At 52.5% G+C, this 27,837-nt stretch overlaps 3 protein-coding genes across 8 annotated transcripts; 2 read left to right on the top strand and 1 right to left on the bottom strand.

The window, feature by feature from the left end:
* Nucleotides 1–2: 2 nt before the first annotated feature.
* Nlgn2 (neuroligin 2) lies at nt 3–15,102 on the bottom strand. 5 transcript variants are annotated; one of them, XM_076936500.1, is made up of 9 exons: nt 14,224–15,100; nt 12,039–12,221; nt 11,133–11,828; nt 7,685–7,735; nt 5,485–5,634; nt 5,126–5,311; nt 4,824–5,016; nt 3,860–4,456; nt 3–2,944 (listed from the first exon to the last, which is right to left on the bottom strand). In XM_076936500.1, the coding sequence occupies exons 3-9, from the start codon at nt 11,587–11,589 to the stop codon at nt 2,068–2,070; spliced, it is 2,511 nt and encodes an 836-aa protein (XP_076792615.1). In that variant the 5' UTR covers nt 11,590–11,828; nt 12,039–12,221; nt 14,224–15,100; the 3' UTR covers nt 3–2,067. The 5 variants fall into 5 exon arrangements, with proteins under 5 accessions (XP_076792615.1, XP_076792616.1, XP_076792617.1 ...); XM_076936501.1 differs by having other exon boundaries at nt 12,039–12,121; XM_076936502.1 differs by lacking the exon at nt 7,685–7,735 and having other exon boundaries at nt 14,224–15,102.
* Nucleotides 15,103–15,671: 569 nt separating this feature from the next.
* Nucleotides 15,672–16,849, top strand: Tmem256 (transmembrane protein 256). Its single transcript, XM_034505943.2, has 4 exons — nt 15,672–15,826; nt 16,105–16,136; nt 16,412–16,492; nt 16,590–16,849. The coding sequence occupies exons 1-4, from the start codon at nt 15,742–15,744 to the stop codon at nt 16,731–16,733; spliced, it is 342 nt and encodes a 113-aa protein (XP_034361834.1). The 5' UTR covers nt 15,672–15,741; the 3' UTR covers nt 16,734–16,849.
* A 5,778-nt stretch (nt 16,850–22,627) lies between these two features.
* On the top strand, nt 22,628–27,779 carry Plscr3 (phospholipid scramblase 3). Of its 2 annotated transcripts, none has more exons than XM_034505942.2 (8): nt 22,628–23,038; nt 23,254–23,422; nt 23,681–23,919; nt 24,005–24,047; nt 24,149–24,369; nt 24,557–24,718; nt 26,746–26,907; nt 27,077–27,779. In XM_034505942.2, the coding sequence occupies exons 2-8, from the start codon at nt 23,416–23,418 to the stop codon at nt 27,131–27,133; spliced, it is 891 nt and encodes a 296-aa protein (XP_034361833.1). In that variant the 5' UTR covers nt 22,628–23,038; nt 23,254–23,415; the 3' UTR covers nt 27,134–27,779. The 2 variants fall into 2 exon arrangements, with proteins under 2 accessions (XP_034361833.1, XP_076792614.1); XM_076936499.1 differs by having other exon boundaries at nt 22,833–23,038; nt 23,248–23,422.
* The last annotated feature ends 58 nt before the right edge of the window (nt 27,780–27,837 follow it).

Genomic DNA, 27,837 nt, shown 5'->3' with positions numbered 1-27,837 from the left:
CCAACAGTTAAACTTTTATATTTACAATATTCTCTTCATCTTTTGCCAGGTTTAAAAATGTGTACAGAGCCGCAAAGGATTGGGGTGGGGACATGGGATTATTTGGAAGGGGGCTGGGCATTGGAGTCCGTGGCTGTATCATGGGGTCCCCCAGCCCCTCTGTCACACCCCAGCTCTGGGGCATCTGCTTACAGGGCTCAGGGCCCAGGTTGATAGCATTTGGAAGGCATGGCTGTTCCAAGAATTGCTAGACCAGGCAGGGGAAAGGGCCAGAAAAGAACTACATTTCCATGGGGGTTGAGGGGATGGAGAAAGGACAAGGGACTCAAGACCAAGGATTCTGGATCTGGGTGTCAGTGGAAGACAGCACCCCACCCCTATACAAGTTTGGCACTAACATCCCTCAGAAAGCCAAACGATACATGAAAATTCAGCCACACCTCCTCTGGTGTCCCTTAAACCCTCCTGACATCATTCTTTTCCCCAAGAGGTCCAGATTCAAAGACCTCTGGGCAGTTGCCTCTCACATTTCCTTTCAGAATCTTCCTGCTGCTGTCTGCCCTGTCCCCCACGGCCCCCTCCATCTGCTCCTTGGTACAGCTGACCTCATTCTCTCCCCAGCCTGTCCATGTAACCTTTTTCCCTGACTCCTCCCCTCCCCCTTCCTCGGCTTCTTTTCTTCTTCAATCCAGCCAATCAGGGAGGAGAGACAGGTTAAAGAAGGTGAAGAGAGAAGGCTGGTCTGACCCTGAGATGGGGAGAGAGCATCAAAGAAGGAGCCAGTGATGGAGAACGAGGAACCAAGGCAGAGAAGGAAAAAATGACATGGGGATGAGACACAAGCGTGGGGGGTGCGGGGGACCACCTTAGCTGCCACCTGCTTCTGGCATTTCCCTTCCCTGGACTAGAACTTAGGGGATCCTTGGCACATTTTAAGAGTCTCCCAACCCATCTACCCAATTTGGCACGGATGAACAATAATCCTCAAGGACTGAGAAAAAGGCTGTCCTCAGGCCCCATGAGGGCTTAGGTTAAACATGCCTGGCCTCTTGTGTGACATGTGCCATGCGCCCCATCCTCCCACTTCGGCATCTCCTTCGAGGTTTGTACTTCCCACGTGGCTTCTGTCAGTTTGAAGTCTGTTCCCACCTGCTATGCAAGGAGGAAGTATGTGCTGGATCTGAGGTGTGGGAGAGCGCAGGGGAAGGGCTGGGGAGCGAGGGACCCTCTACCTGGGAAACACACATCCACATGCAAGAACTTGTTTCCATTCGATGAAATGTGTCCTGGACCATGGGAAGGTAAGTTTCCAGGCAATACTGGGATGCACACAGATCCTCCCTTTCCTCTAGCAGGAAATCTGTGTTGTCTGTGGAAGATGAAGGCTTCCAGGGAGAACGTGCTTAACCTGACTTGTGCCATGGGGAAGAAACATGCTTTTCAGGGGTGGGTGGGGAGCGGGGTCCAGGGCGTCTGTGATTTCCTTGCTGCTCCCCAAGTACCACCATGTATTGTCTGGCGGCCAAGGGTCACCATATGTGCACACATCACTTCCAGGGTCTCCAGGGAGTTGGATGGGGAGGAGAAGGCAAAGGCATGGGGTACAAATCCCCGCAGAAATTCTTTGAGGAGGCCAACATGTGTCCAGGGCAGAAACAAAACAAAACAAAACAACCCAAAACAAAACAAAAAACCCAAATGAACAAAAACAAAAAACCAAACAAACTTCACCCTGCACATGGGAAAACAACCCTCCCCCCCAATGAGGAAAGCATGTCTTCACATGGGCAAAAAGACTTCCACATTTCCACACACCGAAGACTGGTGTCCCAACGGAGGGCAAAAAAATACCCCCAGGTGTTCAAAGGCCCAGGTCCAGAGGAGATAATGGGGCTCACTGCATGGGAAAAACTCGCTTCCCATTGAGGAATCCCATGTCCACCTTAACACTGCTCCATGAAGTTTGACAGATCCACAGGGGTAAAGCCCGGTGCCAAGTCCTCCTCCCTGCCTTCAAGTGGCCTGGGCTGGGAAGGGCTAGGGAGGCAGACCTCCCTAAGCCGCCCCCTATACCCGAGTGGTGGAGTGGGGATGGGGTAGCGTGTTGTTGTGGCTGGTAGCAGTAGGGGGTGGTGGTGGGAAGGGCCCAAAGGGATGGAGAGAAGGAGGTGGGGGTGGGGGTGGGGGCCCCAGGCCACTGGGCAGCAGGGTCAGGGCCCCAGGGGCCAAGAGAGGCACATCGTCCGGTGCCCGGCGCAAGGCCAGGGTATAGTCGGGTGGACAGGCAGGGCGCAGGGCCTCAGCAGGGTCCGCCCCAACACCACCACCCCGCTTCAGCTGCAGTGATACCAGCTCCTCCTCAGGTGGTAGCTCGCGGCCAGCAGTGGGAAGCAGGGGGCCCCCACCAGGCACACCTGAGCCTGAGCCTCCTGGTGGGCTAAGCCGCCTGCACCGCAGCTCCTGGCGCCGGTCCCGCTTGTAGTAGAGGGCGGCAAAGGCAAGGATGTTGAGGAAGAGGAGGGAGGCACCCACTGCTACAGTCACGCTTAGCTCCGTGGAGTAGTCCCTCGAGTCACCGGGGAAGCGGTCATAGGCCCTTGGGCCTAGGTCAATATCAGACTCAGGTGGGAGAGTGGCGGGTGGGGGAGGACGGCGTGTGCCGGAAGTGCCAGGACCGGGTGTGCGAGGTGGCCATCGTGTGGCATAGGGAGGCAGGCGAGTGGTGGTGGTGAAGAGCTCGGTGTGCAGGTTGTGCAGGTGGGGCACGAGCTCCAGCCAGAAGGCCACCTTGTTGGCACGGTAGTTGTCGCGCACGCGTGGTTTCAAGCCTATGTGCAGGTACTGCTTTTCCTTGCTGTTGAACTTGCTCCACACCACCTCTTCAAAGCGGTTGGGCTTGGTGTGGATGAACTTGGTGTCCTGTGGCACAGGCTGGTTGGGGTCACTGTGGGTACAGGAGGGCAAGGAAAGGAGTGAGGGTGAGGCTCGGAAGGAGGATGGAGCAGCAGAGGGGAGGGAGAAATCAGAGATCGAGAGATCAGGAAACACCTACCGCTAGAAAAGGTTAGACATAGTGGTGCATGCCTACAATCCCAGCACTTAAGAGTCATGAGAAAGGGTTGGCCTGGGCTAGATAGTGAGGCCCTGCTAGACACACACGCGCGCGCGCGTGCACACACACACACACACACACACACTCTCTCGCGTGCGTGCGCGTGCACACACACACACACACACACACACACACGCTCACACACAGAGACAGAGATGGGGGAGATGCGAGAGACACAAAGAAAGACAGAAATGAAGAGATATCCAGCGACACAGAGCTGAGACAGAAATGGAGAGACAGGCACATGAGATACAGCCAGGGCCAGGAAGACAATTCTGGTGAGAACAGCCAGGAGATAAAACAAAACAAAACAAAACCAAAAACAAAAAAACAAACAAAAACAAACAAACCAAAAAAAAAAAAAAAAAAAAAGAAGAAGAAGAAGAAGAAGAAGAAGAAGAAGAAGAAGAAGAAGAAGAAGGCGGCAGAGAAGTCAGTAGACCTCAGCAAAGACACAGAGACACACAGACAGAAATTCTCTGTACTCAGATGCAGGCCAAGCTGGACAGACAGCAGTCACACCAAAGCCACCTAAGAAAGCCTACCCTCAGAAAAGACAGGGACCTTCTAACACTATTGACTCTCCAACCCTCAGTGTCTGATACTGAGGTTCAGCAGTTTGTCTCAGGAGAGCAGGCGCATATAGGAGCCCATGTCTTCCTCTAGGAATGACGGCCTTGTGAGGGAAGGTGGGAGAGAAGGCAAGGGTACCTCAACCTGCAGGGTGCCCCACCCAGCCGCCCTCACCCGGTCTTGGCGAAGTTGGTCCAGTAGGTCATGACCACCGCGCTGAGCATGACGTCGTTCTTGGAGAAGTTGCAGGGGAAGAGGTCGGTGGCGCCCACCATGGGCACACCAAAGACGTAGGGCAGCTCATCCCCGTGTGCTGCATCTGCCCACTCTGGCCGGCCCTCAGCCTGGCAGTGGTGGTAAAAAGTGTAAAAGTAGACAGGGGACTGGTAGTCGGCATGGAGCTTGGCAGTGGCCACAGCTGGGGCTACCCACTGGTGGTCAGTGAAGAGTGCCAGCAGGGTCTTACGCCGCATCTCGCCGTTGTCCCGGTCAGCCCAGTCCGTATACATAAACTTGATGGTCTCTCGAAGCACATCCTTGCCTTCTGGATACCCATACAAGTTGTCCACAAAGTTGGAGACTGTGAAGTCAAAGGCGCTGGCAGACACACCGTCCTCACTCTCTGCAGAGTCCTCCACGAACTTGAGACCCTCTCCCTGGTTGACACCAATGAGCATGTCGTAGTTGAGGAATTCTCCCTGTTGCATGAGGATCTCAGGGTCATCAGGGACCACATCGCCGTCCACCACAGGCCCAAAGGCGATATGGTAGCTGGGGAGAAGGGGACAAGGTCTTATCATCCAGTTGCTGGCCTCCTCTGGGCCCATGGTCTCCTAACCACACATAGGTGCCTCCCTCTCCCTAGAACACCTTTCTCCATGACCTAAAGACTCATAGAGTCCTTCAGAGCATGCTGGCCCCTCTGGGCATCCTCCCAAAGCATTTTGTGAGACCATGTGCTCGATCTATATGGTACGGTGACCTCCACATAAGGGCAGCTGCTAACTGGGGCACTAGGGGTATCTGAAGCCCACTTCTCCTTGCCCAGTTAGATTGCCTCTAAGAACCTCTCACCTCCACCTCCTTGGAACCAGTTAGGAAAGCAGAGACCTGGACCAGCCCTCTCCCATCCCCATACCGGGCAGGCTGCACATCCTGGTCCACTAGCTCCCGGGAAGACTTCCGGCGTAGACACTCCACAGCTTCAGTGCTGTCCTCTCGATCACAGCCCACTTTGGCTGCCAGCAGCCGCGTGTACTTGAGCGGCTGGTAGTTGACGGACCAGCTGGAAATGGCAGTGCCACTTTGAGCAATGGCCTTCTGGAACAATCCTGGTGGGACAGGCAGACCTCAGGCTAGGCTCTTATCAGCCAAAGGAAGGAGAGAATTGGTAGTGTCCTGGCTTGGGGAAGGAAAGTCAGGTGAGGAGGCTCCTGGTACCTTCTGAATGGTGGGAGAGGATCAGCAAGTTGACACAGGAGGCCCCTGCACCAGACCCAAAGATAGTGATGCGTTCAGGGTCACCTCCAAAGTGGGCAATGTTTTCACTGAGCCAGCGCAGGGCCTGGATCTGGTCCAGGAGCCCATAGTTGCCTTTTGCAGCCTGGTCACCAGTGCTGAGAAAACCTAGGAGTAGAAGAAGGGTGCTCCCTGGAGGTGTCACGGCATCTTTGCCCCTCAGCCAGGAGCTTAATGCAGTGTAAGTCTATCGGGTATTCTGGCATACTCAGGAGGACCCTGCCCACCAGGACTGATTCCCAAACCTTGCCCCCCCCCAAGAGTTGACTGCCCACCCTCACCGAGCACCCCAAGACGGTAGTTGAGTGTGGCTACGATGACATTGCCATAGGCAGCCAGGACTGAGCCGTCGAACATGTTCCCGGTGCCTTCCATGTAGGAGCCGCCATGTAGAAACAGCATGACCGGTTTCTTCCCAGAGTCCCGGATATCTGCGAGGGGAGGGGGCAGCAGGTGGGCCAGGAGATCGGGGACAAGGACACAGTCAGACTAGAAGCAGCATTTTGGAGCTCCCAGGCCTTCTGAGGACCAGCCTGGGGCTCAGGGGACTTGTCACTAACGTCCCTGGCGGGGGGCAAGACCGGATTCCCCTTCCTCCCTCCCCAGCTAAGCCTAGAGGAAGGTCCCTCCTCATCATTGGCCAGCATGAGTCCAAACACTTCACCAAATGTTGGGCACACTTTCCAAGAAGCCCAACAGAGGCCAAAGGTAGGAAGTGGCCCTCCTCAGGGCTTCTCCACACACACAACAAATCTCCTTCCTGCTCCTGGGAAGAGCAGACTAAGGCTGGGACTATGGCTGGAGATGCTGGGAGGGCCTTGGCATCTCCTCAGACTCAGGCTTGGGCCTCAGCTCCACATGGCACCCTAGTCTGTGGGTGAGGGGTGCCAGGCCTTAGGGTCCCTGGGGGCTTGGTCTCCTCCCCGCCCTAATTCCTTTCTAGGTCACCTCCCCAGTTACCATGGCAACCCCCAGCCTAATTACTGTGGCAGGAGGAGGCAGGGTGGGAAAGAGCCTGCTTAATGAAGTCATGGTAAAGCTCTGACTCTTGGTCTCTCCGCCCTCCAAACTGGCCCCTCCTACACTGAAGCCCTGCTGCCATGTCCAAAAGAATCCTTTAGATCGCTGCCACATGTAACAGGCCATGAAGCTCTGGGCTGGACGGCGGAGTGAAAATTCCAAAAGAGGGTGAGGGTGGCTGGGAGTCCAGGAGGATTTGTCAGGGTCCTCAAAAATATGAATATATATATATATATATATATATATATATATATATATATATATATATTTTTTTTTTTTTTCTCCTGCTTCTCCACTGCTAGCTGAGGATTTCTCTAAAGTCCTGAGTCTGGGGTCAGTTCCAGCTCTCTCTGAACTCTTGGCATGTCCTTGGTCTCTAGCTCACTGGTAGAGAGTGTTTAACATCTGCCATGGGAGCCAGGCTTAGACCCACAGCTGGTATCTGGCACCTGTGCCACCTCCCGCATTCTGCCAGGTCAACCTGCCAGTCTTAGGACAGGCCCTTGCTGCCCCCTGCTCTGGTCTCTGGACTTCTTTGGCCAGAGTTCTCTCTATGCCTGTCCCCAAGATGCTGTACTTTCTTCCAGCCTTAAGCTTACAATGTGCTTCCTTCCAGGGGCCTGCCCTAAATGTCCTCCTTCTTTCCCACCCTCCCCCAGGCCTCTCCCTGTGGGGGGAGGATATTAGAAAGGGAAGGAACAGGAAGAGGGGTGGGGGCAACAAGAATTCAAAACCAACAACAAAAACCAGGATCAAGAAAGAAGAAAGAAAAAAACGACAACCAAAAAGCAAGAAGATCTTGGGGCAGATTCAACAAGAAAAGAAAAAACAAAAAAGCTCCATTTGGGAAAAAAAGAAAACAAGAAAAAAATTCTTTGCATTATTTCAAAATTTTATGGTGAAACTTCAAGATATTGGGCCCTGTTTTTAAAAATTTTCAAATCCTTTGATTCATTTCAGATGTTCACTTTTTTTTTTTTTTTTTTTAATCTGACAGGCTTTGGTTAGAAATCGTAGCAGGTTTCTAATGTTTTGATTAATGTCATTAATTTGTCATTTTTTTCAAATATTATTTTGCTTCAGATTAAAACTTTTTTTCCGGTCAAATGGTACATTTTACACGTTGCAAAAACAGTCCAGATTTCTTTCAAACTCTCAGCATTTTATCCATTTTTTTTCTTTCTGTCAATCCAATTCCCTTTTCTCTTTCGACCTTAGCTCACCATGGCTAGCTTTTCTTGCAGGTTAACTAGTGGGTCCAGCATTGTTCAAATTTTGTTTGAAGTTTTCAGAATTCTTTTTTCCAATTGTTAAAAATTTTTCTTTTCTTTTGCATTTTTAGTCGGGAGAACAACTGGGGGTGGGGGGTCCTTGAGAGCTGTAGGGACATTTAGTTAGGGGCAGGGCCATCAGAGTCCTCTTCAAAGCAACCACATGCATCAGCGGGATTTTTAAATCTACCTGTGTCTGGCGGATTGAGCGTCGCCTCGTCACGTTTTTTTGTGAGCGGACCTAAGACCGGGAACACAAAACAGAGAAAAAAGGACAATTTTGTGGGGAAAGATGGGGTCAGGGGAGGCGGTAGATGGGGAGGGGAGGAGAGAAAGCAGAAAAGGGGAGGGGGAGAGGCAGAAAAAATAAGCCAAAAAAAGCAAAATCTGTTTGCAAGAAAAAGAAACCAAGAAAAGAGAAAAACGTTTCTATAACCCATTTTTCCCCTCCCCAGAAAAAGTCATGCCCCAAAGAAAAGGTGGGTTTGAGGGGTGGGGTGCCTGAGTGGCGAGGCTGTCTTGAGACATAGTTACTTAATTGGAAAGAACTTGGTTTTTTGGTGTGTTTGCTACTTGTTGGAAATGAAGGTGTTAGGGGATGGGGGGTGGGGAGAGCCTAGGGACATCAAGGCTGGCTTGCTACCCAGACCATCTTTCACACAGACTCCTTTCAGGGCCAGCCACATGCTATGAGCTGTCCACTTCAGGCTGTAGAAGGAGACTGTGCAGAAAGACCTCTACTTCCCTCTGGATTGTTCTGGAGGTCAGAAGTCAGGATGGGTTTGGGGCAGGCCACCCCATTGCTCATTGACTCCAGAAGCCCCCGCTGCCAACTGAAGGGCTGTGGGTAGGTCAGCTCGGGCTGTCCACCTGCCCCCTATCCAGCCTCCCCCACCCCAGCACTTCTCTTCCATCCACACTCACAGGCCTGGCTTCTCATCCACTTCCCCAATGTGGGCAAAGCAGGGAAAGGGGTCATCAGGTCTTGCCCTCCACTCCAACTTACCCCTCCATACTCCCACCCACCTCAACCCTTGCCCAGGCCTCTTCTCCTCCCCACCAAATTGTGATTTTTCCCTTAGGATCACCAGCCCCACCCTAGGTTCACTGCTAAAAAGCCCTCCTCCCCTCTGGGGGTATTCATTCTCCTTGGGTCAGTCTGATACATAAAGAGGGTGTCATGCTGGGAGAGAAAGTGGGGCTAAGATCAGCAAAAGTCCCAGCAGAGCCCAGAGACTTTGTCAGACTTCTTTTGGATTTGGGGGTTAGTCAGGGGAGAGCTAAGACTGAAGAGTCTCAGGGAGTTCCCCAGGCTAACTGGTTCTCCCCAAAACTCAGAGAGGGATGGGGTCAATAAGGCTCAGACTAGCGCTGACAATGATGGACACTTGGTGGATTTGGGACCAGGGCCTCTATTTTGTGAAAGGAGATGGATTGGGATGGAGTCAGCAGGGTATTCATGACCAGGAGACTGTGGAGTGTGTGTGTGTGTGTGTGTGTGTGTGTGTGTGTGTGTGTGTGTGAGTGTCTGAGTCAACCACTTCCTCCTAGAGCTGGTGTGAAGATTTAGTGAGATCACCTGAATGTGTCAGGCCCCAGTCAGGTCTGCAATATGCAATGGTTAAAAATACAGAAGGTGTGGGAAGGCGTGGAATGGAGTGGGGAGGGGGAGAAGGAGGGATGGAATGATCTGTGTGCAGATGGAGTGGACAGTCCAGCGGTGCAAAATCTTAGGTGGTTCATATAGGCGTGACAAGAAAGTCACCATGAGGAAGACATGGGGTGGATAGCTTATGTGAAAGTGTAGGTGCTATATTGATCATGGTGGCTCATAAACCCAGCACTCAGGAGGTTAAGGCGAGAGGATTATCAAAAGTTCACGGAAGAGCCTGAGCTCCATAGTGAGTTCTAGACCAGCCTAGGCTGCAGAATGAGACCCTGTCTCAAAAGCATGTGTGTGTGCATGCAAAACACACACACACACACACACACACACACACACACACACACGGTGATGGAAAGTCAATGAATAGCAGCGGTGAGATGGGATGACGGGCACTTCAGGGAGATAAGAGATAAGGTGCAGGACTGGTAAGGGAAGGGGCTCTGGGAGAGGGCAGCAAAATCTTGTGGATAGGTTATTAGAAGTCATGGTTTTACCTGAGGAGGGGTAGTTAGCTAGAAGGTGGAGCTGGAAGGCGGGGCAGGAGGTGGTCCATATGGGAGGTATTAGCTCGGACATGGGCAGGTTAAGGTACATGAGTCATCCTGTGACTGGCATAAGAGCAATCTTGGTGCAAGGTAAAGGGTGTTAGTATTGGGCCTTTCAGGAGGGTGATCTAAGGATAATGTGGGTATAAAAAACTGCACATGATGAGGCAGAGCTCCAGAGCAATCCAGGAGTAAGGGAAGGCTGGGGCTCCTGTGGGTAATGGGAATACCATTTCAGGGAAGTATTGGCATGTGTACTCTGTGAAGGGGTTGAGAGCTGTAACTTGTAAGATATTGGAACACACGGCTAGCTGGACAAATGGTCATTTTACACATTTGAGTCTCAGTTACTGTAGAACTTCAGTACACAGTGAGGAGGTACAGGATTCATTCGGGGCTCCTGGTTACCAGGCCTGCACATAAAGTTACCAAAAACTAGCTGGAGGAAGCGTGCAGCAGACAGAGTCAGCTCTGTGGACGTGTTGAAATGTTTTGGAGTGGTGAGATTGCATGTCAAAAGGCAATGTGGGAGCTGTTTGTGATGCTGGTTTTCGTGTGTGTGTGTGTGTGTGTGTGTGTGTGTGAGCGTGTGTGTGTGTGTGTGTGTGTGTGTGTGTACATGTGTGTGTGTGAGTGTGTGTGTGTAGCTGGGAAACATTCTGATTAAACTTGGTGTGCAGAAGGTTGGTGAGTGGAAAGCTACCTGGCAGCAAGTGCTGGGGTACAGAGCTGTCACACAGTGAACAGGAATTCATTCACAAAAACAGCATCTCAAACCCAAGGAGGATGTTCTGATGGGGACGGGCTGCTGTGTTGTGAGTGGAAGGGCCTTTGCTAAGAAGCTTCCCTGGCCCATCAGGAATGTGGAGGGACATCTGTATAGGAGACAGAAATCTCCCATAAGAAGTCACTGAATACCACTGACAAGGGTACTCAACTCAGTTACGAGACTGATAGGTGCCATATGACAGAAGACAGGGCAAGTCGGCCTGAGGATGGGGACTCAAGTGGCTGGAACTCAAATGTGGAGGTGGTTATGTGGGGAGAAAGGCAGGAGGTGGAGGCAAGGCTGGAGCAAGCCTTGGAGTCATCCGTTACCTGAACGCCAGCCACCAACATTGAGATTAAGTGTCTGACTGCGTGCCTTTTTCAGGGGAAGATGGGTGAGCCTGGCCTAATGCCAGCTACCCTTCCTTCTAGAGCACAAAGAGTTTCTGCTGCGAGATGTTTATGGGATGCTCCTAGGACTGCCTGATAAGCAGGCACCCTTACCTCGGAGGATCCGCAGAGCCTTGCAGGGACATATTGCCCCTCACTGCCCATCAGGGCCCATCTTAGGGGCAGAAGTCGGTCCTGTGCTTGAGGGTCTGCGTGTGCGTTTGTGGGCTGTGTCCACGGGGTGCCCGGCCTTGTGCCTGTGCCCTTACCGTCCTCAGTGGGCACGTAGAGGTTGAGGTACAGGCAGTCCTCGCTCTGGTTCTGCACGTAGGTGGCGGCCGCCTCCAAGTTGTCGGTGAACCACACAGGCAGCATGATGGCCGGCAGGGCCCCGTGCAGGTTCTGCGGGCAGGCGGGCGGCAGGGTGGTGGCGTTGCGCACGCCGGGCCACGAGGCAGGTGCCTCGGGCGGCTGGAAGCGGCGGGCGCCCAAGGGCGGCGTGGCGTAGGGCACGCCCAAGAACTGCACGACCGGGCCCAGGATCTCGTTGTTGAGCTCGCGCCGCACACCGCGCACTCGCCCGTAGGCTGTGTTCACCACCGGGAAGCGCTCCTCCCCGAGGCTGCCGAGGCCCAGGCCTGGGCCGCCTGGGGCGCCGCCGCCGGGACCCCCTCCTCCCCGTTGAGCCCCAGCCAGCCCCACGAGACACAACGCCAGGAGCCACATGCTGATTGGGGGACCCCCCCTCCCTCCCCTGACCCCCCCCTCGGAGAGAGAGAAGGGGGGGAGAGGGAGGGAGGCCCCCCTCGCCCCAGGAGGGAGGAGGGGGCGGGGGAAAGGAAGGAGGAGGGGGACGGGTAGGGACCTGGGTTAGAAGGGACAGAAGAGGAGTCTATTTCTCTCCATGGAGGGGGTAAGGGGCGGGGAAGGGGAAGAAGGTAGAAGAAGATGCTGGGAGGCCCGACCTGCCCGGTGAAGGGGAGAACGGGGACCCGGACGGGGTGTGCAAGATACAGACAGACAAACAGACAGAAAAATACAGAGAGGTGGAAGAAGGGAAGGGAAATTGGATGGGGAGGACAGAAAGGATGGGGAAACAAGAGACAAGTGGTTAGTGGCTTGAATTTCAGATCAAGTTACCCCTTTCTTCCACCCGCAGGCCCCCTGACACCTACCCCCTTCCCCCAGCTGCCCTCTTCCCTCCGCAGAGACCCAAGTTGGGGGTGGCGTCAGATGTGGTAAATGTCCAGGGCAGGGTCTGAGGAGGGAGGGTCCTAGACTCAGGGTGGCCCTTTCCTGCCTCTATTCTCCCTAGGCAGGCTCACCCTAGGGACTCAGGAGTCCCAGTCCCCACTTCCCTGGGAGAGAATGAGATAGACAAGGAAGAGAAAATAAAAATACCAAGTCATTAATTAGCAGGAAGTGGCGGGTTTGTTTATACGTGTTAATTACTCCTGAGCTGTAATTTCATGGCGCTGAACCCCCACCCCAGGCCAGACTCTGGGCCTTCTCAGGACTGTACAAACCCCAGTACCTTCTGTCCCCATCAGCGTACCATTCCCTAAAGATCTGTGCACTTGGGAACCCTTTTCTCCCCAGGCCCTTCCATGTCTTCCCTTAGAAGTTGGGGTGCCTAGAGCCAGGGGTTAGAGTGAGGAGGGGATGCTGAAGGGGCAAATCCAGGGACAGATGCATGATCCTGCAGCCGGTTGCTGGGAGACAGGATGCTGCCCCGCAATGTTACCTCGGCAACCAGCTGCAGCTTTAACCCTGGAGGGGGGTGGTCTAGAGGAAGAGGGGAAGGGGCTTGCTTGGTTGCTGAGTCCATTCAGGCCATGAGAGAGAGGACAGAGCAATGAACGCTAGTTTCACCCAATCTTATCAAAGAAGAAGTATAAATGAAGGGAAGGGTAGTCTAGGAGAACAGAGAATCCTAAGAGACATGCCCCCTCCCCCATTCTGCTTAGCCCGGTCAGAGCCTAACCCTACTGACCAGGTCTCTAGCAGATGGGGGGGGGGGGTGTATAGGAGAACCAGTACTGAGGTTGGCTTCTCAAATAAGCCTACCTCCCATAATCCCCCTCCATAATCTGAAAGAGCCTTGGACCCTGGATGAGGTCTTTTTTGCAAAGCATTTTGACCTACGTCCTGAGGCAAACCTCAGGTATCTTCTCATCCCAGGAGTCCCCCCTCCCCTTCCCCTTCTCCTTGCCGGCCCCCAGTATTACTGCTTGGATGCCTGGGTACCCAGGCAGCAGGGGCAGGACCAGTAAAAAGGTAGGCAGGGCAGACACCCAGGTCATTTCAGTAAGCCCCCCCTTAGCACCCCCCCTTCAGGACTGTTTGCTGACGCCGGGCTTTTCAGAGCCAGGCGCCAGCCCGCGGGTGGCTCTCTGCAGGTGTCAATTTATTCCAGAGATGAGGACACAGGAGTCCTCACCACTCACACCCAGTCATGCCCTCCCCTTTTCAGGCCCTTTTAGGCTCCTGTTCTCCATCAGCTGAAGGGGGGTTGTAGTTGACCCCCACCCCCCATCTCTTCTTCCTATGCCAGGCTGGGCCTTGCTGTCTCTTCCTTCTCCCATCACGGCCTGCCTCAGTCACCCCTTTCCCTTAAGGTACTTTGGGCCCCTTGCCTCCTCTCCTCTAACTAGCTTTTTTCTCTTCCCCTCCCACTAGAGCCCTCCCCCATCTTTCTCCTCTGTACAGGGTCCCTCGGAGCATCTTTCCTTGGCCTTAACTGGCTTGCTCCAGCTCTTGCCTTCAGTCTCTCACCCCTCGGTCTTTTCTCATTTCTGTCTCCTTGGTGTTTCTCATAGCTCTCTCCTCCAAATACCTTCCTTCTCTGATTTTCTCCCTCAAGTGCTCTCGCTCGCTCTCTCTCTCTCTCTCTCTCTCTCTCTCTCTCTCTCTCCTTTTTTCTATTACTCTCTCCCCCATTTTCTCTCTTCATCTCTGCCACATCTTGCTCCCCCTCCTCCCGATCCCTCTGCCTTGCTCTTCCATTCCAGCCCAGGCCTGACTCCCCCAACCGGGGAGAGTTGAGGGACGGGGGCTCAGGCCGCAGCACCCCCCCCTTCCTGCAGTGGGGAAAATGGCTTGGCCGGGAAGGGGAGAAGGAGGGGGAGGGGGAGATGGGAACACACGGGGTCTGTGGGCCCATTCAAAGGATCATTCATGGACTGGAGAGAGGCAGAGACAAAGAGACCAAGACGCAGAGACACGGCGAGAGCATCCTTAGGCGGAGACACGCAGACAGAGCAGGCTGGGGGAAACCAGGCGCAGGGAGGAATATGGGAAGAGGAAGACCCCAATGGACCGCCGCGCAGCCCCCTCCACCCAACATGGCTTAGCTCCTACCTGGATCAGCCCTGGGGCCGTGGTGCCTCCATCCAGGGCTCCGAGTGGGGGGCGGACAGGCTTCAGAAGGGGGGCGGCGGCCTCTGAGCCCCCGCGGCCCCGCAGGCCCAGCCCCCGCCTGCAGCGCCTCACCCGGCGGGGGAGGGGGATCGCCCCAGCCCCGGGGGGCGGGGCCGGGATCCAGTCGATCCCCAGGAAAAGGAAAGCTAGGGTATAGGGTCAGAGGGAGCTCAAGAACAGGGAACCCCGCAGTGGGGAAGGCTGAGCCAGGAGGAAGCAATGGGACAGGACTGGACTGGAGATCCACTGGCTCTCTGGGATGGCTTCGAGGGACCAGGAGGCGGTTCAGGCGGAAGATCCTAAGGGATCGGGTGCTGGAGGAGGAGTCCACGGCAATCCCTAGGGGCCCGGAGCCCCGGAGCGCAGAATCCGCGGTGCAGGGGCAAGGATCCAGCCGGAATCCTCGGGGAGGGGGAGGGATCTAGTCGATCCCGAGGGCGGGCGGGAGAGGGAGATCCGGGGAGTCAGAAGAGGGCGGGGGCCGAGTCCCGAGCCTCGAGGCAGAGGTCGGTGCGGCTCCTAGGAAGGAAGGCAAGGGCTAGGGGAGGCTTTGGGGAACGCTCAGTAGCCAGGAGGCCCGGACTCCTGGCTCTGCGCGCCAGGGCCCGCCCGCCCCGCGTCCATCCCAGCTCCAGAGTGATGATCCGCCGGCGGAGCAGCCGCAGCAGCCCCGCGCGTCACCGCGCGGCCGCCTCCCCCGCCCCCTGCCGAGAGAGCGGCGCACACCCCTAGCTCGCACCCGCCTGCCCACCCGCCCTCTGGAGTGTGGGGGGATTGAAGACAGTGAAGGGGGTGGGAGTGGACAGACGGACGGATGGACGTAGAGAACTAGAGCAGGGTGAAGACATCTCCTCCTCCCCCCACCCCCGGATCTCCCACCCTCGGGGCTCTCCGGGTCTAGCAAGGGGGAGAATATCTGAACTATAGAGGGCAGGGCATCACACTAAGAAGGCGGGGCCTCTAGGCACAGAGGCGGAGCCATCATGGAGTGGGAGGGGTTTACTGGCAATGGGTGGGGCTTAGAAATCTGTGGGGCCGCCCCTTTCGTGGAGTGGGTCTGGTTTGAAGCCGAACAGGAGGAGCCTGTGGGAAAGGGGGTGGAACTTTGTGGGGGACCGATATCTTTATAATTAGCTGGAGGTGTGGGGTTGGGGTGTCGAAGAGGCGATCAACTTGGAAAGTGGGCCAATCCGTGACGCAAATCCTTTAGTCCCACCCTCAACCCCGCCTCCCACTGATCTGCTCCTCCGATCCTAATTGGTTCTAGTTTCTCCGCCCGCCAGACATCTTCTCCATTCAGCAGAAGTTTTACAAAGACGTCTGTAAGGGAACCCGGGCTCTGAAATGAATATAGCCCTGATTGGGTACTTTTGTACCTTATTTGCATGGGCAATCAGGATTGGCTGGCTTGTTGGGTGGTCAGGGCGGTGTTGGTTCCGCGCGTGACCACCCACAGCTATGGCCGGGGTAGGGGCTGCTTTTCGCCGCCTGGGTGCCTTGTCCGGAGCTGGGGCCTTGGGTTTGGCCTCCTACGGGGCACACGGTCAGGGGACGTGGGATGCAGCTGGGCTGGGGGCAATCTTTGGGGTCTGGTGCGGGGAGGGACCTACTAGGAAGTGTCCTGTCTTTTATGGAATAGAGAGCTCTTGGAACCCCGAACCTTCAAGTTTGTCGTTAGGTCCAAAAGCTCAGTACTACATCTGTTTCCACCAATCAGAAGCTTCCATGGATGCCCCTCTTCACCAGTGTCTACTTAGGTGCCCTGGGGTTTGAGACGGTCTGAGCCAATACAGATCTGATAGGTTTTGCTTCTCTCCACAGGCGCTCAATTTCCGGATGCCTACGGAAAGGAGGTGAAGTAACAGCTCTGGGGTTCCGGGACTTGTCGCAATGTTTGGGTTTCATTAAACTGGGAGCGGGTGGGGAGATGAATGGGAAGGCAATGAAGCGTAGGTCCCTAGAACAGCAAGGACTGCAGAGCTGTGGCTTGAAGACTGGGGGAGCAGCAAACTAGGACTTCAGAGGTGGAAGTGCTGGAAGTGAATGGACTTCGATCCGATCCTTTGTACAACTTCAGGTACTGGGCTTCTGTATTGCTTAGAAAATCTCTCTTCTCTTTTTCTTACAGCTCTTTGACAAGGCCAACAAACACCACTTTCTGCACAGCCTGGCTCTGTTAGGTGTACCCTATTGCAGAAAACCTGTTTGGGTAATCTCTCCCCTTGCCTAACTTAAATCAAACCCCATTCACTCCCTCAGATCGTTTTGTTCTTAGACTCCTGTATTCCATTCTCCATCTCTTTCAGGCAGGGTTACTGCTAGCTTCTGGAACTACCTTATTCTGCACCAGCTTTTACTACCAGGCTCTGAGTGGAGACACCAGCATCCAGACTCTGGGGCCTGTTGGAGGGAGCCTGCTAATCCTAGGCTGGCTTGCCTTGGCTTTTTGAGGTCTCTTGTTTAAGTGACTGAGGTCCTGGCCTTTCTGAGTAATTGGTTGCAGAGGGAAGGGGGAGACTGTTGATGCAGAAAAAAAATTAAAAAAAAGAAAAAGGCACATAAAGAACTTTGGAGTCTTCATTTATCTAACCCTGCGCAAGAGAAGGTAGAGAGTCTCATTTCTGGCTCACACACACTCCAGTTCTGGAATCTTTACAGGGTGTGGTCATGGTGGGCAGGACTCATAACGAACTCATGAACTAATGGAGCGGCTTACCTAAGGGGCACATGGGAATGTAGACTTTAGGTATTTCATTCATGTAGTTCATTGGAATTCCCCTCACCCTGTGTTGAGGATTGACCCCAGAGCCTTGGAAACGTTAAGCAATCTTTCTTCCATTGAATTGTATGTCCAGCTGCCTCCTGCTTTAGCCTCCTGGTTGCTGAGGTCACAGGCACCCACCTTTGTTAGAACTTGGCTACTTGAGGATGGTGAGGTTTATCTCTTTTATTCCAGGGATTCCCTTTTCAACAGTGTCCACCTGGTGAAACAGTGTTTTCCATGCCCACAGTCTAGAAGTGAGAGCCATCGCAATACTCAACAGGCATGTAATTAGTTGTCAACTATGTTGGGATTCAAAACACAGATGTACTGGGCATTGAGAAATGTTTTTGCGATGCTCAAAATGACCCTTAAAGGAGCCCTAATGTGTGGAGGACATTCAGTGAACAGAGACTGAGGTAGAACAGGGAAGGGTTGGGGGCATCACAGATCTTCTACATGACTGAGTTTTGAACTGAGACAGAAAAAGAGACACAGTTGCAAAGCAGACTCTCATAGAATGGAGAGAACTGACAGATGTTAGATTTAGTAAGCCAGTGATGATAATGTGGCAGACACCAAAGAGGGCCAACATGGGCAAGATGAACGCTTCCTTTCTCTCATGGAGCTCCTTACCTGGTGGGCTTAAAACAACTAAACACAGCTGGAGAGACGGCTCAGAGATTAAGAGCACTGGCTGCTCTTCCAGAGGTCCTGAGTTCAATTCCCAGCAACCACATGGTGGCTCACAACCATCTGTAATGGGATCTGATGCCCTCTTCTGGTGTGTCTGAAGAGAGCAACAGTGTACTCACATATATAAAGTAAATAAACCTTTAAAAATATTAACACACAAGCACATGGGTTGCTAGGAACAAAGGAAGAGAATAGTAGGACAGCTGGCCAGTGAACACACTCCACCAAGAACTTCACCAAGGAGGTCTTAGCAAGAAAGGCAGAAATGAACAAGATTGCCTAAAACACCAGTGGTTTAGGGAGAGTCCATACTTTTCTAAGTGCACACCTTTAGAAAATAAAGTGTGTCCCTTTAGGCTGAAGAGATGGCTCAGTGGTTAAGAGTTCTGGCTGTTCTTCCAGAGGACCCAGGTTCAATTCCCAGTACCTACATGGTGGCTCAAAACTGTCTGTAACTTTAGTTCTAGGAGATCCAACATCCTCACACAGGCATACATGCAGGCAAAATAATAATAATAATAATAAAGTATGCATCTTCAATGTATTATACAAATTGTGCTTTATAAAACAGCTACATGTGGTAGGCTGTTTAGTACTTGGGAAATAAGAGGCTGGAGATCACAAATTTGAGGCTAGCTTAGGCTACATAACAAGACTCTCTCAAGGTGGTTTAGGTCCAAGATGATAGCAGCAGCAGTATCTACGTCTACATACTGGGATGTCTTGTCTTGACCATGGCCAAAAGGAAGAAATGTATGCTAGGCAAAAGAAATAGCTAGCAAGACAGCAATCCCAAGTACTTGAGGTAAGAGAAAAATTGAATGAATGGGAGTAAGGACAAAACCCACTGTGGCATCCATGAACTAAGAAATCCTGGGCAATGGCTGCAGGCCTCACAGATGGCCATAAGCTGCTTAAACTCTTACGTGCAGAGTGCAGTACATAGCAAGTTAGAGTTTGAAGTCATCCCTTTATACTCTTTCTTATTTGTATGTATGGTTTGTCTTTTTGAAGCAGGGTCTCCTGCATCCGGGCTGGACTAGAGGAGAGTGCCTCTGAACTTTTTATCTTTTTTCCCAGTGGTGTGTGTGTGTATATAGAACATAGTGTTTTGAGACAGGGTCTCTTTACATAGCTCTGGCTGTCCTAAAACTCACTATGTAGATCAGGCTGGCCTTAAACTCACAGAGGTCTGCCTTCCTCTGCCTGGAATTAAAAGCATGTACCACCATGCTCAGCATATCTGCATACTTGTTTTTTTATCTGCATACTTTTAAGACAAGAATTTCTATTTCCTACCCTAGTCTCTGCCAAGCTACAGAGACTTTTTTTTTTAATTTTTTAAACTTATTATTATTGTATGTGTGTGGGTAGTATGGAGATAAATGGACAGATTTCAGGAACTGGTTCTCTCCTTCAAGCATGGACTCTGGGAATAAAAAGTCCTCCAGTTCCCACAAGTACTCTTACCTGCTGAGCTATCCAACCAGCTCTGAGCTGCAAGTTCCTACGCTGACAGCATTGGTTTGGTTTGTGTCTTAGTTACTTTTCTGTGGCTGTGATATGATACCATGGCCAAGGCAATTTAAAGAAGATTTATATGGGGCTTATAGTTTCAGAGGCTGAGTCCATGACGATCATAGCGGGGAGCACAGCAGCAGGCAGGGCGGGCAGACATGGTACTGGGGCAGTAGCTGAGAGCTCATATCTCCGTCAACAAGTACCAAACAGAAAGCTAACTGAAGGGATGGGGACTTTTGAAGCCTCAAGCTTTCCTGCACTGAAACTCCGCCTCCAGCAAGACCACACTTCCTAATTCTTGCTGAACAAACAGTTCCACCAACTGAAAAACAAGTGTTCAAACGTCTGAGTCTATGTGGGCCTCTCACTGAAATCACCATTGTTTGTTTGAAGTGGGCTCATGCAGCCTATGGTGGCCTCAAATTTGCTGTGTATCCATGGATGTCCTTGAACTCTTGATCCTCCTGCCTCCATCTCCTCAGTGCTAAGACTATAGGCCTGAGCAATAGGCCTGGGTTGTGAAAATGTCTAAGGCCCACACTGAGCGAGAGTGTGCATTAGTGAGAGAATTCCAGCCATGACAGAAAGGCACAGGCACCCAGGGCATACATACGGAATCTATGGGTGGGAACCAGAGGCAGGGATCTGTGGGCTGAAGCTTTCAGTGAGGTCCAGGGCATTTCCTATATCTGTTAGTTTCCCAAGAGAGGCCTGGACTGCATAATTTGAAGGTAACACAGGCCCAGGTGAGGAACACAAGGATTTGGTTCACCAGGCTTAAAACCACAATGAAGTTGTCAAATCCTTAAAAGTATTCATGGGGCTTCGTCTAAAACAGGATTGGGTTTAGAGTGCCTTCAACTTTGTAGGTCAAGAAGATGATAAAACTTGGACAGGAAAACAAAATAGAAGCCCAGGGCTGGGACACAGCTGAGTTATAGACTACGCGCACACATGTGCTTGAGCTGAGTTATAGACACACAAACACACACACAAACACAGGGAGGAGGAACTGTGAAGATAGTATTGATAAGAAGAATTGACTTGCCAGGCGGTGGTGGCGCATGCCTTTAATCCCAGCACTTGGGAGGCAGAGGCAGGTGGATTTCTGAGTTCGAGGCCAGCCTGGTCTACAGAGTGAGTTCCAGGACAGCCAGGACTACACAGAGAAACCCTGTCTCAAAAAAAAAAAAAAAAAAAAAAAAAAAAAAAAAAAAAAAAAAAAAACCAACAACAACAAAAAATGAAGAAGAAAAAGAAGAATTGACTTGAGTTAGTTCTTCAACATTGTATCAGGGGCAGGTTTCTTTTTCTGTTCTTTTGTTTGTTAAAATTTACACCAGAAGAGGGCATTGGGATCCCATAACATATGTTTGAGAGCCACCATGTGGTGGCTGGAAATTGAACTCAGGACCTCTAGAAGAGCCATCTCTCAAGCCCTTCTTTGTGTTTCTAGATAGGGTTTCTCTTTGTAGCCTTGGCTGTCCTATAAGTCCATCTGCAGATCAGGCTGGCTTGGAACTCAGAGATTTGACTGCCTCTGCCTCCCAAGCACAGAGATTAAAGGTGTGCACCTCCATACCTGGCTTCTATTTTTTTTTTTTTTTTCAAAAAGAAAGTGTGTTGCCTGGCTGACTAGAACTCACTAAATAGACCAGGGTGGCCTTCTCTCTGCCTCCCTAGTGTTGGAATAAAAGGCATGAGCCATTATGCCAGGCTGTAGTTAGGTTTGTTATTAGCGGAATGAACAACATAGCAAGGCATAGTGGTGCAGGCTCTTAATCTCAGCACACCAGAGGTAGAGGCAGGTATTTCTTTGTGAGCTGGAGGCTAACCTGGGCTACATAGTGAATTTCAGGACAGTCAGAGCCACACAGTGAGACCTGTCTTAAAGACTAGAACATTCTTCTCTATCACCTTCTAGAGTTAAATTCTTCTAAAATCAAGATATTCAGATTCTAGGAGCAGGAGAGATGGCCCAGTGGATCAAAGGACTGGCTGCTCTTCCAGAGGACCTGGTTCAATTTCTAGAACCCACATAGCAGCTCCCAGCTCTCTGAAAACCCAGTTCTAGGGGATCTGACACCTTCTTCTGAGCACTGCATGCACCTGTTATGGAAACATGCATGCATGCTCGACACCTACATACATAATAAAATTAAAAATGCAGACTTCAGGCTTCAGGGCTGGAGAGATGGCTCAGCAGTTAAGAACACTGACTGCTCTTCCAGAGGTCCTGAGATCAATTCCCAGCAACCACATGGCGGGTCCCAACCATCTGTAATGGGATCCAATGCCCTCTTCTGGTGTGTCTGAAAAGAGTGACACAGTGTACTCACATAAAAATTTAGACTTCAGCAATGGAAACATGGCCCTTGTTAGTAAGTCCATCCACTGCTGTGTACTCAGCCTTACACTGAAGTGGGCTTGTCCGGCATCTGGGAACTGTTAAAGCCTCAGCTCATTTTTCTGGGTTTTCAGCATTAGTAAGAAGTCCCCCAAAGAAAAGGAATGGAATCTTAGAGGTGAAAGGTCAACTGAGAGAACAAGATACATGAAGGCAGGGATTGCATGGGCAGGCCGTAAATGACCTAGCTGAACAGGCAAGGGGAAGGAAGGATATGTGCTGTGCAGAAGGGTCTCAGAGGCCAAGCGTGACTCAACTTCCAATTCTCTTCTTACATCCTATCTCTGAGGCATAATGAAGTCATGTTTCCAAAGATGCACATCAACACCGCCGTCACTGTCCTGGTCTCTGGTGCAATCACATTGTGGTCAGATTTCTGTAAGAACCTCCTCACTTTTGCTTGCTTACGGTCTCCTAGGTTCTTCTAATACAGTAGTTCTCGATTTTGGCTAGAAACTAGAACTCTCAGAGTCCCTAGCCTGCATCCCAAGCACTAAAATGTAACTGATAGCAAGTAAGAGCCAGGCATAAGTGGAGGGCTGGTTTGGCCTTTTTTTCTTTAATAGCTCCCCTAGAGACCCAGGTCACTTCCAAGCTGACTCGCCTGGAACTCTCGCGACCCACCACACCTGCCCAGATACTATGCTTTTTTCTTTTGAGGAAGGGAGTCTTTTGAGAGAGTCTCCCTATTGTAGCCCTGACTTAGTCTGGAACTATGGAAAACAGACTGGCCTCATACTTGTGACTACCCTCCTGCCACCATGCAGGAGAATGGAGGGCTTGTTCTGTTCAAGTGTTTTCCCCTGAGCCTTACCTCATGCACTTTCCTTACTGATACCTTTTGGAAGCCTGTGTAATGGGCGCGCCTGAACTGAGAGTTGACTGAGTGGGTCAACGCTGTGACAGGGAGAAAACACAGCGAGGACGCCCTGAGATAGAAGAACGCCGAGCCAACTCTGGAAGGCAGTGAGAGTGAATGGTGTTCCGCTGCGTCAGCGAGGCCCGACCCGCCCTGGGGAGGAGGATCCCGGGGTCCGGAGCGGCCACGCGGTGGGGAGGCAGAGCAGCCGTCCGCTGAAAAGGCGAGGGTCTTGTCACTGGGGATAGGGCCGCAGTGTCTCTCCGACACATTAGGTCTCCACGCCTCTGCAGTTGGAGCGGAAGGGGCGGAACCACGGCGAACAAGGCGCACAAGGTCCAAGGTCCGCGGCCCCCGGGGAGGAGAAGCGCCTGCTTTCTGCGCAGTCGCCCCGCCCGGACTGGAGGCAGGACTTAGGCAACATGGGGGTGGGGTCAGATCTGGGCCCGCCTCCACCAGCGCCTGTGAGCCCCGGAGTGCGTGGCCCCCCGGCTTATTCTGGGGGCTTCAGGTGAGCCGGACCACAGAGGGGTTAAGGAGACTTTCCTCGGGGTCAGGTCATTTTGTCTGGCCTCTGGTCCATCTGCCCTGCCGTCTGCCAACAGCCATCTCCGCAGAAAATGGGAGAACAAAGGGAGGGGGCGGTCCTGGGGCCCCTAAGGATATTCAGGGTCCTAGGTACCCCGCCCCGCCCGCTGACACTTTCGGTTTCTCCCCGAGTCATAGGTGCCGCCCAAGACACCCTGGGCCCGTGCTGGGCGCAGCTGCCTCTTCACCTCTGCCTGTCCGTCTTTGTTTCTGTGTCTGTCTGGCTGTTCCCGAGCTTGTCCCTACTCCAGAACTAATCCTCCCCTGCGCCAACAGCCCAAGACTCCCTTCCCCATTCCCATGGCAGGTACGTTGACGTTAAGTTGGGGTCTCCATCCCCCCCCCCCCACGAACTTGGGTGCCGGGTGTCGAACACATTCTCCAGGAATGTGCTCAGACTGGCTGCGTGGGGCCCTCCCTTCCTCCTGGGGAGCCACCGCCCTGCCCCCGCCCCATCATTCTCTGCCTCTTCTTACGTTTTCCGCGGGTGCTCCTGGTCCTTGGGCTGGGAAAGAAGAGGATGAGGCCACAGCTAACTTTCTAATCTACCCATGCTCCCCTGCAGGCTACTTGCCCCCCAAAGGCTATGCCCCTTCGCCCCCACCGCCCTACCCCGTGCCAGCTGGGTATCCAGAGCCTGCGCCGCTGCATCCTGGACCGGGACAGGTTCCATTGCCCACCCACGTGCCTGCCCCTGCTCCCGGCTTTGCTCTCTTCCCTTCGCCAGGTCCGGTGGCCCCAGGGCCTCCTGCTCCTTTCGTACCATTGCCAGGGGTGCCTTCTGGCCTCGAATTCCTAGTGCAGGTGAGTAGGAGAGAGGATGGCTGGGAGAAGGACTGACTGATGATCTAGGTGACAGATAAGGTCAACGCTGCTCTTAACTCTACAGATTGATCAGATCTTGATTCATCAGAAGGCTGAACGAGTGGAAAGTGAGTAGGAGATGGAACAAGTTGGGCTTCATGATGTTTGTGGCAGTGGTGAGCTTCTGGGCAGGTGAGGCCCTTGAACCTCAGCATGTTACCCTTCACAGCGTTCCTAGGCTGGGAGACCTGTAATAGGTATGAACTTCGCTCTGGGACCGGACAGCAACTGGGTCAGGCAGCTGAAGAGAGCAACTGTTGTGCCCGTCTGTGCTGTGGTGCCCGCAGGCCACTTCGTGTCCGTCTAGCGGACCCTGGGGACCGCGAGGTGCTCCGCCTCCTCCGCCCACTTCACTGTGGCTGCAGCTGCTGTCCCTGTGGTCTTCAGGAGGTGGGCATGGCGGGTTTTGTGGTGGTTGGTGGGCAGTGTGGTAAGCAGCACAGAAAGAGGTGTGGCTTTAATAGGTGTGGGGGCGGTTTTAGCTGAGGGTCTGAACAGTCAGAAGACAGCTGGCACCAATGAAGAGCTGGCCAAGGTAGCCTGGCTTGACAGTAATCCTGTCTGCTTCCCTTTCCAGATGGAAGTCCAGGCTCCACCTGGCACCACCATTGGCCATGTGCTACAGACCTGGCACCCCTTCCTTCCTAAGTTTTCCATCCTGGATGCTGATCGCCAACCTGTTCTACGAGTTGTAGGGCCTTGCTGGACTTGTGGCTGTGGTACAGACACCAACTTTGAGGTATTATAAATTAGGGGGAGGTGTGGTTTCTAGGCTCTTAACAAAGCAAGATGGGGGCCGATGAGATGACTCAGAGGGTAAAGATACTTGCCACCAAGTTTGACAACCTGGGCTCTAGCCATGAGTCCCACATGGTAGAAGAAGACAATTCCTGCAAACTGTCCTCTCCACACACATGCCCTGGTGCACAGTCAATCAACCAACCAACCAACCAACCAACCAGTCAATCAATCAATGTAATTAGAAAAGCAAAAAACAAGATAGTAGTTTCCATGCTGATGGGTGGCTTAAGGCCAGTCATTCCCAATCTGTTGCAACCCCTACTGAGTTTTGAGTTTTTGTCCACTCAAAAATGTGAATCGGTAAAAGCACACCAAAAAAGATCTCATGACAGCACACACCTTTGATCCCAGTACGCAGGAGGCAGAGGCAGGCAGACAGATCCCTGAGTTCGAGGCCAACCTGATCTACATAGTGAGTTCCAGGAGAGTCAGAAATACATAGAAAGATTCTGTCTGAAACCAAAAATTGTCTTCTTCAGTCCAAGGCTGAGTGTTCCCTACAGCCCTGTAGGGACTTAGGGGAGCATCTGAGGCCAGCTTAGATCTAAAGTGGAGGACTGATATCTCCCAGTCTTTCACTGCGTAAGTTTGCCATGGGCTGGACCTAGGTAGCCCCTGTGCCTATCTGTAAGCATAGACCCTTTCATAATTTAACCCTTGCTTTGTCCTGCAAACCTAGAAGTCCAAATGACCCATCCAACCCGAAGTCTAGGTGGTGTCCTTCTCATGGAGGCTTCCTCTCACCAACCCAGAGCCAGAGGAACCCAGGTTGCAAGAATTCCAGAATGAAGCTTGGGAGACGCTCTGGCTCTTAGAAGTCAGTGACATGCCGGGTGATGGTGGCGCATGCCTTTAATCCCAGCACTTGGGAGGCAGAGGCAGGCAGATTTCTGAGTTTGAGGCCAGTCTGGTCTACAGAGTGAGTTCCAGGACAGCCAGGGCTACACAGAGAAACCCTGTCTCGAAAAAAAAAAGTCAGTGACACTGCTTGGACTCTTGAGTTCTTTACGGGATGATTCCCCATTCTGATAAGGGAGAAACAACAGGTTTCATCTAGGAGAGGTGCTTCACCTGAGGTTGCCTTTTAAAAAGTGAGTCACCTTGGTAGTCAGAGGCAGTTTCTGTGCTGAGAACCGGTTGGAGAGGAGATAATTGTGTGATCTCTGATGGGAATGTGTGTGTTATGGGGTTCTCAGGGAGTCAGTGTCCCTTTGACACAATCTTAAATGGTCCATACTTGAGCCACACTCTTGGGCCTGCAGAGTTGGCAGCAGTAGACTTTGCTGAGCCTGGGACTAGGCTGCGGGAAGTCCCCTGCAGCTGCAGGACGAGGCAGGAAGAGGATGGAACAGGATGTAGAAGGAAATTACTTCAGTTCTAGTCACTGGACCAGGAAGTCACTGCGATACCACTTAGTTTCACATGGTTTGTTATTGCTGAGCTCCGAGAGGCCAGTGAGAACCACAATCCTCAGAGCCTACCTGTTGGCCGGTCAGTGAGGACTAGACACCGCCTCTAGATGAGGCTCATCCCCAGGGCTGGAAAGCATTCTCCCCAGTCCTTTGCAAATTAAGAATCACACTTTCGGGAGGATTTGTGGCACCTTCCTTTGCCTTCTCAGCTAGGTGCCTTTGCATCAGGCATATGCTTTGCATAGGACACCAACCATGGGTGTCAGGAACACGGACGAGCAAAGCAAGCTTAGCATTTATCACCGATGTGCAGTTATGTTGATGCATAGTCTTTGGAAGACAGCAGATCTGAACCTAAATCCTGATCTTCACCGTGTACTTATGCAACCTCGGGTATCTCAGTTTCCCCTACTGTCACATGGAAACCCAATGCTATTGCGAAGAATCCCTGAGCATAGTCTACACAACTCATACATGCACCTGTAGAGTGGGACAGGAGGCAAGTGAGATTGGTAGCATCTCCCCCAGTTGAGTCCTTCTTCCCTCCCACCAGGTGAAGACAAAGGATGAATCTCGAAGTGTGGGCCGCATTAGCAAGCAGTGGGGGGGGCTGCTCCGAGAAGCCCTCACAGACGCCGATGACTTTGGCCTTCAGTTCCCAGTAGATCTAGATGTGAGAGTGAAGGCGGTGCTGCTGGGAGCCACGTTCCTCATCGTGAGTGGCTGCCCCTCCCTTCCCTTCCTGTTATTAGATGGTTCTCTTCAGCTCCTGGACCCTTCCTAGGAGGTCAGGGACATGTATGGCGGGTTGCAGGTCCAGAGCCAAGTTGGAGCAGCTGGTGGACACCCAGCTAGATCTCCCATTGACAGTGACCTTTCCTTAGGATTATATGTTCTTCGAGAAGCGAGGAGGCGCTGGACCCTCTGCTATCACCAGTTAGAAGCCACCTCAGAATGAGGAGACCATCCCCTCAACCAGAATTTAAGATGGTCGCCTGCCCTGGACTTTCCCTCTTGAAGCAACCCTTTCCTTGGTATACACTGCAGTGGACTGATGAGGGTGGGGTGGCGGGGTGGTTGGGAGCCATTGTGTCCCATCCCTTCCCTCCTTCACCTGTAGCTCTGCAGAAAAGCATGTTTGAGACCCGTTCCTCCTTGTGCTTACCATCTCCCAGCAGTCCCTGTGCACACATGAGCTTTTAAACTTCCCTGCCCACTCCTTCCAGCCTTCCTCCAGGGCTTCTGCACAGGAGGGGGAGCTTCTGGAATCCAGGACTCAAGTTTTACCCTAGGGCTTGTGGGTAAAAGGCAAGCAGCACCAAAGACAGCAAACACCACCCTTCCCTTATGGCACTTTAGCCAATTAGTTTAGCCTCAGACTGTGGCACTCTGAGGGGAATCCCTGCCTCCTCACTAATAGCTGTAGCAGTTGGGACCCAGTGCCAGCTCCCTAACCCCCTGGGCCCTGCTGGTGCTTTCTGCAGCTTCCTGTGCCTTATTTAATCGTTAACCCCTTCCTTCCCCTACTGTAGGAAGGAGGCTGTGTCTTTGTATGTTGTACTCATATAAACTTTGCAACTTTTTAAACAGTAGAAGATGGATGTGATGGGAGAAGGTGGATACAGGATAACGCAAAGGGAATGGC

Source organism: Arvicanthis niloticus, chromosome 6, assembly GCF_011762505.2.
Source record: "Arvicanthis niloticus isolate mArvNil1 chromosome 6, mArvNil1.pat.X, whole genome shotgun sequence".
NCBI classification, from domain to species: domain Eukaryota; kingdom Metazoa; phylum Chordata; class Mammalia; order Rodentia; family Muridae; genus Arvicanthis; species Arvicanthis niloticus.
Note: the sequence above shows the minus strand (reverse complement) of the source record. Positions and strands in the feature narration are given on the sequence as shown.